This window comes from Felis catus, chromosome E3, assembly GCF_018350175.1.
Source record: "Felis catus isolate Fca126 chromosome E3, F.catus_Fca126_mat1.0, whole genome shotgun sequence".
NCBI classification, from domain to species: Eukaryota; Metazoa; Chordata; class Mammalia; order Carnivora; family Felidae; genus Felis; species Felis catus.
Genome location: NC_058383.1, coordinates 10,481,794 through 10,499,321, shown reverse-complemented (window position 1 = coordinate 10,499,321; position 17,528 = coordinate 10,481,794). Strand labels below are relative to the sequence as shown.

The 17,528-nt window shown below is 56.0% G+C and overlaps 1 protein-coding gene across 15 annotated transcripts in view; it reads right to left on the bottom strand.

The window, feature by feature from the left end:
* Positions 1-8,119: 8,119 nt before the first annotated feature.
* The window catches only part of ELN (elastin), a 31,174-nt gene continuing 21,765 nt past the window's right edge, over positions 8,120-17,528 (bottom strand). For 13 of the 15 annotated variants that reach the window (XM_019820591.3, XM_019820588.3, XM_019820590.3 and 10 more), the window contains 10 exons: positions 16,566-16,673; positions 16,425-16,484; positions 15,763-15,888; positions 15,065-15,103; positions 13,590-13,643; positions 13,203-13,262; positions 12,870-12,947; positions 12,234-12,272; positions 11,530-11,574; positions 8,120-9,158 (listed from right to left, as the gene is read on the bottom strand). In XM_019820591.3, the coding sequence (XP_019676150.1) occupies positions 9,115-9,158; positions 11,530-11,574; positions 12,234-12,272; positions 12,870-12,947; positions 13,203-13,262; positions 13,590-13,643; positions 15,065-15,103; positions 15,763-15,888; positions 16,425-16,484; positions 16,566-16,673 (653 nt within the window). In that variant the 3' untranslated portion in view covers positions 8,120-9,114. The remainder of the gene's footprint in view (positions 9,159-11,529; positions 11,575-12,233; positions 12,273-12,869; positions 12,948-13,202; positions 13,263-13,589; positions 13,644-15,064; positions 15,104-15,762; positions 15,889-16,424; positions 16,485-16,565; positions 16,674-17,528) is intronic. The other 2 variants (XM_019820585.3, XM_019820594.3) reach the window with 2 other exon arrangements.

Below are 17,528 nucleotides of genomic sequence, written 5' to 3'. Positions count from 1 at the left end.
GTGCTAAACAGTTACCTGGGGGAGGGAAGAAAATATTAGAATTTTAATTTCTGATAAGAAAGAAGCTGGGCTTTTTAAAATACTTAATATTTAGATTGGTGTGAGAAGGCCACAGTACAGAGTCGACCTGTGCCTTGTTAGCTGAGTGGTTTTAACAGAACTAATGCTCACAGAATGGACTCGTGGCTGCAAAAGATTCCTGAAAAGAACGCAGAGATTGAAGACGATGCTAACACGTGTCAGCCCCTGTTCCCAGTGACATCAGTGACTGGCTCAACAGATCTGACGAACTCAATAGCATTGCTCATAGAAGGTATTAAATCTTTTTTTTTTTTTTAACCGAAAACAAAAAGAGGGATTTTGTTCTTTTAAATATTATAGTTGTTCAAATATTGTTTCTCTCATCTTTATTTTTTAAAAGTTTATTTGTTTATTTATTTGATAAAGACAGAGACAGTGTGAGTGGGGGAGGGGCAGAGAGAGAGAGAATCCCAAGCAAGCTCCGAGCTGCCAGCACAGAGCCTGATGCGGGGCTTGAGCTCATGAAACTGTGAGATCATGACCTGAGCTGAAACCAAGAGTCAGGTGCTTAACTGACTGAGCCACCCAGATGCCCCTGTTTATCTCATCTTTAGATGAGTTTAGATAACTCTGGTTTTGCATGGTTATGTAATGAACATAGGTTATTTGGGAACAAATTAAGAGCTCTGGCTCGGATGTGTTATGTTTTAGGTGCCTGTTTGCCATCCGAATGGCGAATATATATATGATGTTTGCTCAAAAATATTTTACTTATGGGGTTCATGATAAAAATTTTCTAGATGAGGGGTCAGGAGCCCAGTGGGAAAGGCCTATTTACTCCAGGGCAATGATTAGGATTTGTCCAAACTTGCTAAATTGGTGCCTGGCTGAACACAAGCTGATGACAAACAAGAGACTCCATGGAAACACTGTCACAGGATGAGCCCAAGACTGTCACTCAGGGCAGGGGCCAGAGCTTGGACTGTCCTAGCTTGGGGACAAAAAGAGCTGGCATCACGGGATCCCTGTGGTCAGGCACAGTCTGTCCCCTTCTCACCCACTCTGGGTGACCTCACCCAGACACGTGGCTTGGTGACTCCCTGTCCTGTCTTTGAACTGCGAGACATAAGGACCCAAGCGTCAGCCCAAAGTGGCACCTCCACTTTGACAGTAAATGGACACCTCACACTTCATGTGTCCAGGCCAGAGCTCTTGATTTGTGCCTGGATCTGCTTTTCTGTGGGTGTTTCTCATCTCAGTAAGTGACACTGCCATCATCTAGCGGTTCAGGCCAAAACTTGCGGGTGGCTTTCTCTCACTCTGTCCTCCTGTTCCATGCACCTGATCCATCAGCAAATGCTCTTGACTTGCTGCACAAAATATGTCCAGAATTCCACCACTGCTCCCTCCCCCCTGGTCTAGCTGGGTGCAATAGCCCCTTCATCTTCAGAGCCTCCGAACATATTGCTTTTAAACCCAAAGCCCTTACCTCCGCCTTCACAGGACTTAGCCCCTGGCTACTTCTTTGCTTTTATTTCTTCTCCCCTTGCTCACTTTTTTTTTTTTTTTTTAACCACAGGCACCTCTTCTGCAGTTCTAACTTCCCAAGCATGTGCTTACAAATCACGGGGACTTTGACTGGAGGTCAGGTGTCCCCAGCCATCCCGAACCTAACATTCTTTGTCAGTATCTTCTCTCTCGGCTTTTATTAAAAAAAAAAAAAATTTTTTTTAAATGTTTGTTTATTTTTGAGAGCGAGAGAGACAGAGGGCAAGCGGGGGCGGACAGAGAGAGAAGGAGACACAGAATCTGAAGCAGTCTCCAGGCTCTGAGCTGTCAGCACAGAGCCTGATGCGGGGCCTGAACTCACAAACCGTGAGATCATGATCTGAGCCAATGTCAGACGCTCGACCAACTGAGTCACCCAGGTGCCCCTAAAAAAAGTTTTAAGAAAAAATGTTTAAAGTTTATTATTATTATTATTTTTTTTACTAACCTCTACACCCAACGTGGAGCTCGAACTCACAACCCTGAAATCAAGAGTCACATGCTCTTTGTGCTAAGCCAGCCAGGCACCCCTCTGTCCTGGCCTTTAATCCTCATGGCAGGGATTCACCCGACATTAGAATTAATCCTTTATTTCCAGTTTCCTGGGGCCGCCAGTAGCAAATTACCACAAACTCGGTGGCTTAAAACAACAGAAATTAATGTTCTCACAGTGCTGGAGACCAGAAGTCCGAAATCAGTTTCGCTGAGCCCAAAGCAAAGGCTGCGCTCCCTCTGGAGGCTCTAGAGGACAATCAGTTCCCTTCCTCTTCCGGCTTCTTCTGTTTTAAATTGCAGCAAGAACCCCCACATAATATAAATTTACCATCCTCACCATTTTTAAGCGTGCATTTCAGTAGTGCTAAGTTAGTCAAGCTGTTGCGAAACAGATCTCCAAAACTTTTCTAAATCTGAAACTCTGTAACCGTTAAACAGCAGCATGGTGGGGGCGGGGTCCTCTCCCTCTCGCCGAGTCCCCGGGGACCACCATTCTACCTTCTGTTTCTAGGAATTAGACCGCTTTAGATACCTCATGTGAGTGGAATCATCCAGTATTTGTCTTGTGACAGGCTTATTTCATGTAGCATCATGCTCTCCAGGCTCATCCGTGTTGCAGACTGAATAATATTCCATTGTATAGATATACACGTGTTTTTATCCACTCATCCGTTGATGGATTTCGGGGTTGCTTCCGCCTCTTGGCTGTTGTGAGTAATGCGGCCATGACCATGGCTGTGCAATATCTGAGTCCCTGATTTCAGTTCTTTTGGATGTATATCCAGAGGTGGGAATGCTGGATCCTATGGTAGTTCTAATTAAAAAAAAAAAATTTTTTTTTAATGTTATTTTTGAGAGAGAGAGAGAGGTAGAGACGGAGCGTGAGCAGGTGAGGGGCAGAGACAGAGGGAGACACAGAATCTGAAGCGGGCTGCAGGCTCCGAGCTGTCCGCACGGAGCCCGATGCGGGGCCCTAACCCACAGACTGTGAGCTCATGACCTGAGCCGAAGTCGGACACTTAACCACAGGCCCCCCCCTGTGGGCCTGCCTTCTAAAAGAGGGCATCCTGGGTCTTGGGCTCCACGAGGTGTCACCTCCTACCTAGCTCCCAAAGCTCCCATAAAGGCATTTTTACCCATGAATGGCTGCCAAATATTTGTTTCTGTGGGGGGATGTGGATTCTGCCATCTTGCTGATGTCCCCTCTCTGTTGTTTTCTCTTCGTGTAGTGTTTTTGTTTTTAACCATTTTCTTTTTTTTTTTTTGTAAGTTTATTTATTTATTTTGAGAGAGAAAGCGCAAATCAGGGAGGTGCAGAGAGAGAGAGAGGAGAGAGAGAATCCCAAGCAGGCTCTAGAGGCACTATTAGCGCAGAGCCCAACATGGGGCTCGAACCCACGAGCCGTGAGATCATGACCTGAGCTGAAGTCAGACGCTTAACCGACTGAGCCACCCAGGCGCCCCACTTCTTGTAGTGTTTTTGTCTGGTTTTGGTGCCAGGGCAATGCTGGCCTCTTAGAATAAACTTGGAAATGCTCCCTCCTCTTCAGCTTTTTTTTGGGGAGGGAGAGTTTCAGGAGGATAGGTGTTAATTCTTTAAATGTTTGGTAGAATTTACCAGTGAGGCCATCTGGTCTTGGGCTTTTCTTTCCTGGGAGAATTTTGACGACTGATTCAATCTCCTTGCTTGTTACTAGTCTTTTCACGTTTTCTATTTATTCGTGATTCAGTCTTGCTTTGTTGTGTGTTTTTAGGAATTTATATATTTCCTCTGGGTTGTCCAGTTTATTGGCATACAGCTTGTCTAAATTCTTATAAGGCTACTTAAAAAAAATTTTTTTTAATGTTTATTTATTTTTGAGAGAGGGAGAGACAGAGAGCAAGCAGGGGAGGGGCAGAGAGAGAGGGAGACACAGACTCAGAAGCGGACTCCAGGGACGCCTGGGTGGCTCAGTCAGTTGAGCATCTGACTTCGGCTCAGTTCATGATCTCATGGTTTGTGAGTTCGAGCCCCGCGTCGGGCTCTGGGCTGACAGCTCGGAGCCTGGAGCCTGCTTCGGATTCTGTGTCTCCCTCTCTCTCTGCCCCTCCCCCACTCATTCTCTGTCTCTCTCTGTCTCAGAAATAAATAAACATTAAAAAAAAAAAAAAAAAAAAGAGGCGGGCTCCAGGCTCCAAGCTGTCTGCACAGAGCCCAACCTGGGGCTTGAACCCACACACTGTGAGATCATGACCTGAGCCGAAGTCGGATGCTTAACTGACTGAGCCACCCAGGCGCCCCTAGGATACTTGTGATGGCATTTAGGGCCAACCAGGGTAATCTGTCCACTGAATCACATCTGCAACGACCCTTTTTGCATATAAGGTAAATGTCATGGGCTGAATTATATCTCTGCAAAATTCATATGTTGAAGTCCTACCCCCAGTACCTCAGAATGTGACTGCATTTGGAGATAGAGCCTTGCAAGAGGCAATTAGGTTGAAATGAGGTTATTAGAATGGGCCCTGATCCAATCTGACTGGTGTCCTTATGAGAAGAGGCAATCACAAACAGATAGGCCCAGAGCGAACACCATGTGAAGACACAGGGAGGAGAACAAACAAAGAGAGAGGTCTCAGAAGAAGCCAGCCCTGCGGGCACCTTGATCTTGAACTTCTGGTCTCCAGAACCGTGAGAAAACACATTTCTGCTGTTTAGGCCACTTAGTCTGTAGTACTTGGCCATGGCAGCCTGAGCAGAGGAGGGCGGTGATATTCACAAGGGTCCAGGGATTAGGACCTGGATGTCTTTGGGGCTATGATCAGCCCGACACCTTCACTTGCCATCTCTCTACCTGGGTGTATAACTAATGAAAGCAAGGAGTTTATGTATTTTGTTCTTTTTTAAGTTTATGGATTTATTTTTTGACGAAGAGCGCAAGCGGAGGAGGGACAGAGAGAGGGGGAGAGACAGAATCCCAAGCAGGCTCCGTGGTGTCAGTGCAGAGCCCCACGCAGGGGCTCGACCTCATGAACCATGAGCTGAAATCAAGAGTCGGTCGCTTAACTGACTGAGTCACCCAGGTGCTCCTGTATTTTATTCTGAAAACAGTGTTTAAGGGGCGCCTGGGTGGCTCGGTCTGTTGAGCATCCGACTTCGGCTCAGGTCATGATCTCACAGTTCTAGGATTCAAGTCCCGCGTCCGGGGCTGTGCCGACGGCTCAGAGCCTGGAGCCTGCTTCGGATTCTGTGTCTCCCTCTCTCTCTGCCCCTCCCCTGCTCGCGCTCTGGCTTTCTCTGTCTCTCAAACATAAAGAAATAAACGTTAAAAGAAAAACCAGTGTTCATCCTCAGGGAGTTAACGCTGGTGTGCGGAGTCAGGTAGTGAACAAAAGAAGTGTAATACATGGTCTGTCACATGGCGACGGGTGCTCTGGAGAAAAGGCAGGGACAGGTGAGGGAGGAGGGTACCGTTTGTAATGTTAGAAACGGAGACTGAGGAGGACCTTCTGAGAAGGTGACACTGGAGTCACTGAGGGAGGCGAGGGAGCCAAGCACGTTGACAGCAGAGGGAAGAACGCTCCGGGCAGGAGAGACAGCAGATGTAGAGGCCTGCGGCGGGCGGGGGGGGGGGGGGGGGGGGGGCTGCTCCCTACAAGGGAGAGAGAGAGCCAGGGTAAGTGCATGGCCTGGCAGAGGGCCAGGTAGCAGGGCACGTGGTCAGATCAGCCGGGACACTCCTGTGGGGGCTCCTCGGCCATCAAAAGGTCTCTGGCTTTGGCCCTGAGTAAGCCGGGAGCCATGGCAGGATTTTGAGCAGGTGCTTGACTTGGCTTGACGTATGTTTTAAAAGGATTGTTTTGGCTGCTGCGTGGAGAGAAGGCTGGGGGGGCGTCAGGGAGCTCAGTTAGGAAGCTGTGTCAGTAACTGGGGCAAGAGCTCCTGGGGGACCGGGACGCCACCCCTGGAGGCTGTGAGAAGTGGCTGGAATCTGGGGTCTTCAGGCGGTCGTGCTGCAGGATGTGCTGGCCAGTCTGCTGTGGGGCGTGAGGAGAGAGGGGTCCCAGATGGCTGCGAAGCTGCTGGCCTGACTACCAGAGAGCCACCCGAGCTGCCACCTAGGTGGGCAAGGCGGGAGGGGGCAGGCTGTGGAAGGTGGGGGGACTGGGCTCCAGCGGGGTGTCCGTGAGACTCCCAGGTGGACGTGTGAAGAGTTGGATGTGTGGGGCGCCTGGGTGGCGCAGTCGGTTAAGCGTCTGACTTCAGCCAGGTCACGATCTCGCGGTCCGTGAGTTTGAGCCCCGCGTCGGGCTCTGGGCTGATGGCTCGGAGCCTGGAGCCTGTTTCCGATTCTGTGTCTCCCTCTCTCTCTGCCCCTCCCCCGTTCATGCTCTGTCTCTCTCTGTCCCAAAAATAAATAAACGTTGAAAAAAAAAAAAAAAGAGTTGGATGTGTTAGTCCGGAGCCCAGGGGAGAGATCTGTGCTGAAGGTGTCACTCTGGGAGTCGCCAATGCAGGGGTGGTGTTTAAAGCCATCAACTATGAGAAACCAAAGCAGGGAGACTGATGGGCTGACTGCTGGGCCTGGCAGACTTTCAGAGGCCAGAGAGTTGAGAGGGGACCGGCAAGGGATATTGAGATTTTTTTGTTTTAAAGTTATTTATTTGTTTATTTATTGGGATGGGGGGAGAGGGAAATCCCAAGCAGGCTCCACACCCAGCGCAGAGTCTGATATTGGGCTTGAACCCACAAATCACGAGACCGTGACCTGAGGCCAGTGGGACCGCTAGTCAACTGAGCTACCCAGGCACCCCAGCAAGGGATATTTTTGTTGAACGAGTGAGTGAGTGAGTGAGTGAGTCTCCTTTGTCGCCACTCTTGGGTGAGCTGTGTCATCCCTCACGGACTGTCACAGCGGTCCCCTTGTGGGTCTCCATGAACCCACCCCTCCCCCCTTTCCTCCCCTCCCCGCTCCCTCCAGGCACTCCAGCTGTCCTGAGCCTCCTCCCTGCTCTTCCTGCTGAATTGCTTTTTGCGCTCCTCTGTCCTCTGGGACATCCTCCCAGAGCATCACCCCACCGCCTTCGCTTTCCATCCGACCTCCCCCTGGCGCTGCTCGCACAGACACCCACACTCCCAACAGACAGCTCCCTCGCCACCCTTCTGACCTAGGGGGTCTGCCCACCGGCCAGGGGGTTGGCTCTAGGACGGACGGAGGGAGGCCTGAAGCCACGTGGGCCCTGGGACGTGGAATCGGTGGTTTGGGGAGGAGATTCTGGAATCTGACACGCAGGGCGTGCTCCAAAGGGGAGTTGTGGGCTCCACGTGGGCATGTTCCCGTGGGCCGTGTGGGTGAATGGCTCTTCCTTTGAGGGGATGTTTCAGAGGGAAACGCCCCTCTGAAACGCCCCTTTTTCTTAGGTGGGGCCGTATCTCCCTTGTCTGCATGGCTGTTCACCAAGGCCGAGGGTTTGGTCTGGACACAGGGTCATTTTTGTTTTCTCCACCCCTTCGGCTGCACCCTCAGCATCTGGAGGCCACCCACTAGGCCCTGTGCTCCAGCTCTTGGGCCTAAGGGGGAGGCCTGGGGAAGGTGTGGCTGGGTGGGTGAGCCACCTCCTCAGGGGAGACCTCCGGGAGTGGGCATGTGTGGGGCCGGCTGGCCATGCTTCCCCTATAAAGGGGCTTTATTGTTAAAAGGCAGATAAGTTGGAGAAGGATGGATCTGCCAGGAGCCAAGGGCAGGTGATTTTTGGTAAATAGCACTCCCAAATACACCTCAAAGTGTGGAAGTTCCTTCCGTCCCTGGGGCAGAGGAGACCATACAGAGGAGGCCATGATACCGTTGCCTTCAAAAGGTTTTCACTTATTAGGCTTTTCTGAAGCAGTTAATTCTCTTTTCTTATTTAAAGGAAAAAAAATATGTTTCATCCGGAGTTATACCCAAGTGATTAAAATGAATTTTCTGCTGGGGATATAGCTCCCCAGATCAGGAAAAAAAAAAAAAATTTTTTTTTAATTAACCACGCGAATAAAACCAAGAGAGCATCGACAATCAAAAACAGCCCCCAAATATCCAGGACAAAAAATAAAATATTTATTGATCTATCACAGCGAGACACAAAGAGATGGGCGGGGCAGGGGCGGGAAATGCTCTGAAATACAGTGGCTCGAGGGAGGGCTGGGGGTTACAGTACTGCATGGGGGGGACCCAGGTTGGGGAGGAGATTCCTGCTGCCCCAGCTGGCACAGCTCCTCACACCCTGGGTGCTCAGGCCCCATCGTAGGGGGGTGGGGTGGGGTGTGGAGGGGTGGAGGCAGGACACAGGCCGCCGGGACAGGTTAACCAGGTTGACGGTGGGGGCGCCCAGCCAGCTAGTGGTGCGGGGCGGTCAACTGGGGACAAGGATGGATGGACGGATGGGCAGACGGGTGGATGGATTCCACAAGAGCAAGAGGGCTATTCCCGATGGCAGGGGGCGGGGGCGGGGTGTTCCCATCCAAAGGGGTCCCAGCCACGGGGAATAGGTGGGAGACGAGGGGGCCAAGAGGTGGTAGGACCGAATCCAGCTTGAGGCTTTTGGTGCTTGGGTACCAACTGGACCGCAGCCGAGGTGGGGGGGAGAGGTTCTGGTGGGCAGGGGGAGATGGGGCTGCCCAGGAAGTGTCTGCACCATCTTCAGAGGAGCCCCGGGGAGGGGGTCCCCGAGGGGCTGCCCTTCCCTCCTCCCTCCCCCCCCAGGAAGATGAGAGCACCAGCATGTAGCACCAAGTTCCCCTGGAGATGGAGAGCGAATGGAGGGGGGAGCTCCTGGGTGGGAAGGGGGTGGGGGCAGGGGGCCGAGCCCACCCGCCCCTGGCCTCTGAAGTAAGGGGCTTCCTGGGGCCCACCTGGCCACCACTCTTGTGTCCTTGCTTTGTGGATTTCCGAGGCCACCCAGCCTGGCCTGTCCCCTCCCGGGGTGGGGTCTGGGGAAGGGGAGTGGGGGAGGGATCACAAGGGGTTTACATTCTCCACCAAGCAGTAGCACCAACGTTGATGAGGTCGCGAGTCAGCGGTCCTGGGAAGCTCACTTTCTCTTCCGGCCACAGGATTTCCCCAGGCAGGCCCCACCTGGGTGGGAGGAGGCACGCGTGACCGTCCAGCCCCCTCTGGGTCCCGCTCAAGCCCCTGCCCACTCGGACCAGCTCCGAGCTGTTCTTACAGCTCACAATGTGAGCCGTCACATTGCACAAACTCCTTGTGGGCAGCTGGGTGGGAGCAGGGATAGTGATGCAATCAAGACTCAGAGAGGGGAAGGGACCTGGCCTGGACCAGGTCTCTATCTTCTGAGTCTACTGTATTTGAGAAGCCTTTAGCCAGCAGCTCTGAGCAGTCCCCATAAGGGAAAGGAGGGGAAGGGACAGCTGACAGAGTCTGGAGGAGACGGTCCTCCTAAACGTGAGGGTGCATCAGATGAACAGGCTCAGAGAAAGGGAGAACTCGTATCGGCTGAGCTGGGACACACACTCAGGACTCCTGCCCCCTCCAGGGGACTGTCTGATGGGCAAGCCTTGTTTTAAGCCACTGAGGCACCACGGTCTGCCAGTAGGGCCTGGAGCTCGACGTGGCTCCTACCGCCACCTGGTGGCAGCGGGCAGCCGAGCGGGACCAGGACAGGCTTCTCTCTGTGAAGCTCACGCTGGGGGCTTAGAAAACAGTGTGACAGGGCCACAGGCATCAAATAGTGCCTGACGGAGAGCTGGGTACCCTGGACAGGGTCAGGCTGGTCTTGCCTCTGCCTCCTCCTGCCCTGGCCTCAGCTGCCTCCTCTGTGTAGTGGGGATGCAGGGGAATGTGCAGCCTGAACACACACGGGAGTGGAGCTGGGCTTCTTTGGGTCTCCTTTGGGCACTGCTGGGAGGTGCCTTTGGGGGTGCTGATCATGACCGCCCCCCGCACTCCCAGAGGCACGTCTGCATCGTTGAGCGAGGGTGTGGCTCTGGGCCGGGTGATGGCCTCTGTACATCCTGCCCAGCTAGGGGCACCTTGGGTCCCCCACCCACCCCTCAAATTCCCTGACTCTAGGGTTTATTGTCCCGCTTTCTCTCTTTCCTTCCCTGTTCCTCCGAGTTCTTCCCTTCCCCACATCCCTTCTCTTTTCCTTGGCTCCTCCGGGTGGGGGTGGGCAGCAGGGAGCGAAAAACTGCCAGGGCTGGCTTGGGGTGAGCCCGGGGGATCCGGGCCCACTCTTAGCTCTGAGTGTGCATGTCGGAGGTAGACGCAGGGATGGGGGGTGGGCGTCCAGCTCCCCCCAGCCTCTCCATACCCTGCTAGGTCTAGTCCAAATGTGCTCCCCTCTCCTAGGCTGATGGACCCCAGCCCCCTGCCTCTGTCTGCCCCTCCCTACTCTGCCCTGTCCCCAGGGGCTGAGTCTCTACTCACCCTGGTATCCTAGGGCTCCCAGGGCCCCTCCAAAGGGCTTGGGAGGTTTGCCTGTGGAGGGGAGGGGGCCAGGCTTTCCTGCTTCTCCTAGAACCTTACGTTGTACCAGGCCTCTACCCTGTCTCGGGAGGTTCTGAAGGCCTTCCTGCCCCCAGCCTGCCTTTCAGTCCCACCGGCCTGACCTGTGCTGTCTAGTTATGCTCCTTGTGGATGGCATCCCACCTGTGGAGGTCTGAGCAGCTAGGAGGGCGCCCCCGCCCTGAGTCAGACCCTGGCCATGCTGACTGCCCCATGTAACATGCCCTAGGCTTTGGCCTCCCTGACCACCTACTCGAACGGACCTTGTTTCTGCCCTTACACACTTCCTTTCCTTTTCTCTGGGACCTTGTCCGTCTCTCCAGTTACACCAGAGACGGGGTGGGGTGGGAGTGGGGGGTTGGCCAGGTCTCTGTCTCACTCCTGGTGTCCCATCAAATGCCAGGCTGGGAACCCCAGGAATGGGATCATTGCCCCCATTCTTACATCCCAGGGCTGAATTTTCTCGGCATCAGAGGGCCAGCCCGAGGCCGTGGCCACCATAGCATGGAGTACCCCGACTCCATGAAAGTAACTAGGGCCCTGCCTGAAGCGGGGCTCCTCCTTATTGCAGACTCACCGCCAATTCCCAGGCCCCCAGCTCCACCACCTTGGGGCAGGGAGAGGGGCTGTGAGTATGTCTGCTTCCGGGGAGCCCGCCAAGCCTTTCCGGACAGTGTGGGCCCCACCCGAGAGGGCCAAGTTCTGAGCCTGGGTGTCAGGAGCCCGGGGCTCTGCCTCCCTCGGTGTGTGACCTTGGGCGAGTCCCTCCCACTGTCTGAACCTCAGTTTGCCTCATCTGGGACACGGGGCTTTGGAAAAGCTGATGCTCCCTGGCCCTTGCAAGGGAGGTGGAGAGGACTGAGGGGAGGCCCTGTTTCGTGTGATGGAGGTCATGGGTCTGCCCCCGGGGCCTGGCCCTTCTGAGCAGATGGCGTGGGGGAGTTGACAGGAAGGGGCCCGGGGACAGGGAGGCTGGGTGTACCTGGGTAAATGGGAGACAGTCCAAAGCCCGGTCTTGCCGCAACTCCTGTGGGAGGGGTTTGAGGTTGGTGTAGGGCAGGCCCTGCTCCAGCCGCTGGGCCTACTGCCTCACTGCCCAGGACCACCCCCTGCCCCTGCGTGCCCCTCACTGGCTGAGCAGCTTTCTTTACAAACCTTGTCTCCAGCCCTGTAGCCCCAGCTCATCAGCCTGGTGTCTGTCCCCCACAGTGTACCCACTGACCCTGAGGCCTGCCCCTTTGCCCAGGATGTTCCCTTTCCTGGACTATCCTCCCTCTCTCTCTCTCTCTCTCTCTCTCTCTCTCTCTCTCTGCTCCCCGTGTCTTTGTGCGAGATGCAGCTCCAGGGGTCCCCCGGCCGCTATCCAGACAGGCCTCCTCTAGGCCCTGGGCAGAGCTGAGGATTTCACAGAGAGATGGATGGCCCCTGCCTCCAACTGGGAATGGCCTGGTGGCCCCTAGGACACTTCCAAGGCCAGTGGCACCTGCAGGTGGACAGGGGTCAGGACCACACACGATTTAAGGGGTGCCGAGCACCCTCTCTGGGTTCTGGGGGCAAGCACAGGCCTGCAGGGCTATTGTGAGCAGGACTGAGGCCTGAGTTGGGGTGGGGACAGGGCACAGGGGTGGGGTGGGGTGCGAAGCAACCTGACACCTGGGCAGAGGGGAGGGCAGGAGAGAAACTCACCATATTTGGCCGCTTTAGCAGCTGCAGCTGGGGACACACCTGGGGAGACACGGGGTATGTGGGCTCAGGAACAGCAGGGCCCTCCCCGAGTCATGTCCCCTCCTGACCTGCTCGCCCCGCTTACCATCTGCCCGCCGACTCATCCGCCCTGCCGCCCCCCCTTATCCATCCCTCTTCCCAAAAGTCTTTAGTAAGCTCTTCCTGGGTGTCCAGGCTGGAGCACGCAGGACGAGATTCAGGCCGGCTCGGATAGGGGGACACAACGGATGACCCACGGAAGAGGGAAATGTCAACATGAGGCCCGCCACGGTGGCAGAGATTTTGGGGAAAAAAAAAAAAATTCCCTCCTGACTTTGCTTTCCTTCTCTGGAAAATGGGCACAACCATCATTGTCTTGATGTACTCCCACTTAAAGTGGTCTGGGAGGCTGATGGAAGAGAGGGAGGGGAGGGGGCACCCAACTGCAAGAGGGTGTTTGCTGAAGGTCCCCCAAATGCTGCAGGCCAGCCTGAGGCAGGTGCATGGGGTGGGAAAGAAGGTCAGTCTCTGCATGTCTCTCTCTCATACACACACACACACACACACACACACACACACACGCCCCATGCACGCTCTGATTCCAGAGCAGCCACTCACCTCCAAAGCCCCCAACCCCTGGGATGGCTCCGCCAGCTCCGAGCCCCCCAACTCCCAGGGCTCCGGCTCCCCCGAGGCCTGTGGAGAGAGCCGCGTGTTCAAATCCCGATGGTGGGAATAGCTGGTCTGTCTGCAGACAGTGGGGTTCTCATCCTTGGACCCACGTGGAGCCTGAGCTCCTGGGGCCTCGAAGGGCTGGGCCCTGGGGAGACGATGCCTCTGAGGGCCCCGGGGGCGGGTCAGGGACTATGTGCTCCATGGTGCACGGTCAGAGGCCTCCCCGCCCCAAACCCCAGGGCCTGGGGGCCACCCCCACCTCCAACCAGCACTCACCAAACTGGGCAGCTTTGGCAGCAGCTTTGGCAGCAGCAGCTGAGGCAGCAGGTCCGGCTCCTGGGGACACAGGAGGAGGTCAGAGTGAGGGACTCTCCACTGGTCAGCATTCCTCCCTGCCCAGCCTTTCCTGGGCTTTTTTAAAATTTTTTTTTAAATTTTTTAATGTTTCTATTTATTTTTGAAGGAGAGAGAGAGAGAGACAGAGCATGAGCAGGGGAGGAGCAGAGAGAGAGGGAGACACAGAATTCGAAGCAGGCTCCAGGCTCTAAGCTGTCAGCACAGAGCCCGAACTCGCAAACGGTGAGATCATGACCTGAGCCGAAGTCGGACACTTAACCGACTGAGCCACCCAGGCGTCCCACCTGTCCTGGGCTTTTGACTCACCTACCACACCGCCTGGGACACCTACTCCGCCAAGAGCCCCCACCCCTGCAGCTCCTGTGGAGAGATGATGGAAAGTCAGCACCCCAATTTCTGCAGGACGAGGTCTCCCTGCCCCGGGGATGCTAGGCAGAGCAGACGGGTGGCCAAAGTCACGTGACCCAGCGGAAGGAGCCTCGGTATGGGTCCTGGCTCTGTCCTGACCAATCGGGCAAGGGGGGGGACCCCTTTGAGCCTTGGCCCACCCATTTTGTCTCCTTCCCAGACAGCTGGTGCTGGGAGCCACAGGTGGCCACAGCGGTGGCTACGAGCCGCAGAGGGCAGAAGACGTGTCTCAGGTCCTGCCCATCCTGTGTTCAAATTCTGCTTTCTCACTATAGCTGTCGCCTCTCTGACCCCCAGAGCCCCATCTCCCTAACAGGGATGATGATCCTTACCCCACTCACACTACAGGTGTCTGGGGAGCGGACGTACTCTGAGTTCTGAACCTCCGTCCAGTACGGAGCTGCTGCGTATGGCCAGGTAACGCCTTACGCAACAGTCACGGTTCTCTGTGCTTTGCATGCGGTGGCCCGCTTATTATTCATTGCGACAGGGCAGGCAGGCACTATTATCGTCCCCATTGTGCAGATGAGAAAATTGAGGCCCGGCAGAGGCTACGCGGCGTCCTCAAGTTTCCACGGGCAAGAATTGGGAGCCAGCGCCCTTAACTGCTTTGTTTCCCTGGCAACGTCTGTTAGGCTCAGGCAGGCCAGCAGCCGGCAAGGAATAGGAGAGGGGCCTGTGGGCCACCAGGCCCGTGGGGGGTGGGGTGGGGTGGGGGCCGAGGAAGCCGGGATTTTCCGAAGTGGAAACGGGCCCCAAGCGGACTGGCCGGGGCCGGTTGGTGGTTCCCTGGCAGAGGCCGAGTCCGGCTCCTAGGAGGCCAGGAATGCGGGGGCCACAGACAATGTGGGTCTGTCCAGGCGGGCTGCCACGTCCTCCAGGCTCGTGGCAGGCACAGTCATGCTGACAGCGAGGCAGGCGGGAGGTGAGCCTAGACGAGGTGTCCTGGCTGTGCTGGAGAGGAGGCAGGAGCTGCCCGGCCGACAGCAGGCGGGGCCCCTGGCCTCGGGTCCCATGAAACTGTCAGGGCCAGAAGGGCCTTAGGGACCATGGTCCTCATCAAGGAACTGCCACCGGTGGCGGGGGGGTGGGGGGGAGGAGGGGGTTTGGAAATGTGAGGGGCGTTTCGAGTCGTCCCGGAGCTGGAAGCATGATAGGCATTTAGGGGGCAGGAGCCAGGTCTACTGAACCATCATTAATGTGTCCTAGAAACTGCCTTTTTCCACCCTGACCATCCCAGCTGTGCGCTGCAAGCTCCGGGCCCCGGGCCCTGGCCCCGTGGAGGAGCGATGGGTGACCAGGTGTTCTCAGGGCTGATAGGGCAGCAAGCAAGCCACCCAAGGGGGGGTGGGCAGTGGGCAGGGCACACTCACCATATTTGGCTGCTTTAGCGGCAGCCAGGGATCCAGGCACTGGGGAAAAAGGGAAAGAGGGCTGGTCAGCAGCTAAGCTCTGTGCCCAGAAGTTCTGCCTCCTCCAGGCAGCCCTCCCTGACTTCATCAGCCTTCATCGTTCGTCTCAAAGCCCTGGAACAGAGACTCCCAGCCAGGAGCTCACCCTGACATGTACAGAGCTCCGGGATCTAACCGTGCCACTGCCAGTCTGGTCTGGGGCTGCTTGGAGGCTGAACTGTGCCTCCTTCTTCCAGTGTGATCTGCCTGAGGCTGGACGCAGAGCACGGGCTAGGTGAAGAACTGGAGGTCCTAGTGGCCCTCTTGCCACAGGGCACTGCTGAATGGGAGCCAGACTGGCCCACTCATGCCCGCTGACCCCAGGGACCTCCACCCTCCTTTCCTGGGTTGTGGGCTCCTTTTCACTTCGGAACCCCATCAGTCCTCTACTGAGCAGGCAGAAACTCTGAAATCTAGCAGCCTGGGGGCACTCCCTTTGCCTGGCCTGCCCCCCATCTGTTACCCTAGTCGTCTCTGACTGCTCAGGAGGACCTGATGGGGAATTTACTACGATCCCCTGAGTAAGGCTCCCGGGAATGTGTGGCCATGAAGAGAGGTCTCCCTCCTCCGAGCTCAGGGGGCAGTTTCCGCCCAGCCCCTAGAAGGCCCCTCACCCGCACCTGCCCCAAAGCCAGGAACGCCAACGCCAGCTCCAAAGCCAGGAACGCCGGCACCAACTCCAAAGCCAGGAACGCCAGCACCAACTCCAAAGCCAGGAACACCAGCAGGAAGCCCAGCTGCAGCCCCTGGGGGAGATGGGCAGGGGTGCGGTGGCAGCAGGTAGGGAGCGTGCGCCCCTGGGGGTGTCCCACCCAGGAAGCCGAGTCAGGCCCCAAGGGTGGGGCCCAGACCCATGCAGGGGTCTCCTTGCCCTTAACCTGCCCTCTGTACTCCTACCAGGAATGGTCTTCCTAAAACTCCCACTGACCACCAAGTCCAGCCTCTCCCAGTCTGGCATTCTGGGCCAGACAGTGGCTATGGACACCACCGTCCTTTCTAGCCTGGTTCCCCGCCCCCCTACCGGCTCCTTCCCTCTTGGATTAACTCACTTCTGACAACCATCTGCAACATTTGCCGTCGGCACCCGTGTGTCCCATATAAGGACAGGAAACTCGGAGGTTGCTTCGCTAGTGTGGGACCCAGGGCTTGAACCCAGGTCTCCCTCATGCCCAGTCTATGCTTCCAACCCCTCTGGTGCTGAGGCTGCATATCGTGGCTTGGGTCACAGTGGGCCAGCCCCAGGCTCGCAGGGGTGAGGGGAGAAAGGTGGTAGGGCACTCACGGTACTGGGCTTTGGCGGCCGCTTTAGCAGCGGCTTTGGCTGCAGCTGGGGTCCCCACTCCTGCAGGGGGAGGGGGGGGTTCAGAGATGGCACCCATGGAGGATTCAGAGGTCCCTCAGGCCCTCTTACTCAGTAGCTCACCTATAACACCACCAGGGCCAATGCCAATGCCGGGAGCCACGCCAGGGGCCACGCCGGGAGCCACGCCGGGAGCCACGCCGGGAGCCACGCCAATTCCAGGGCCTAAACCTGCAAGAACAGAGGAGCTAATTCTTAGCCAAGTCCTGACCAAGGAAGACAGCTGCAGGCTGGAAGTCCAGAGCCTTGAGATCTTGTCCCGGCCCAGACACAGACTTGCTGTGTGACCTTGGACAAGTTACTTTCCCTTGATGGGCCTCAGTTTCCTCATTCCTAAAACGAGACATGTGTGGGATCAGGAGCTCTTAACCTTTGGAGGACAGGGGCCCCTTTGAGACTTTCGGGGGTGATGGAGGCAGTTACACAGTAAAGGGAACTCTGCAAGACAGGTAGACCCGGGCTCAAAGCTCAGCTCCGCCGCCATTTGGCTGTGTGAATGTGGACGTGTCACTTAGGCTCTCAGAACCTCAGTTTCCACATCTGTAAAATGGGAACGGTAGTACCAACTTCGCAAAGTCGGTGTAGCGATTGCCTCCGCAAACAGCAGCTTTGTATAAAAGGGGTTGTTTGTCACATGTGAGTTTGGGGGTCAGCAGCCCCGACGTTGAGACTCTGGCCTAGACAGTGCTGAGTTGCGTGATCTGAACCTTGATATCTGCAGGTCCCCAAATTGCCTCTTTGCCCCCGCCCTGGCCCAGGGCCTGGCTTACAGATGGGAAGGAATCTAGAAGGGCTGCTGTGGTTTGGCATATTCAGGAAGGTGCTGGTCAGGGAGCCAGAAATACTGGCCATAGCTCAAGGAGATGGGAGTCCAGTGAGCCCAGCGTGAGGTGCAGAGGGGGACAGGCCCCAGCTGGACTCGGAGGCGACGAGGGCTTTGGGAAGGATGGGGAGCCCGGTCCTGGAGGGCTCACCAGGGCCCGCTCTCACTTTGCTTTCCTGATCAGGACTTCACCCACACCCCTA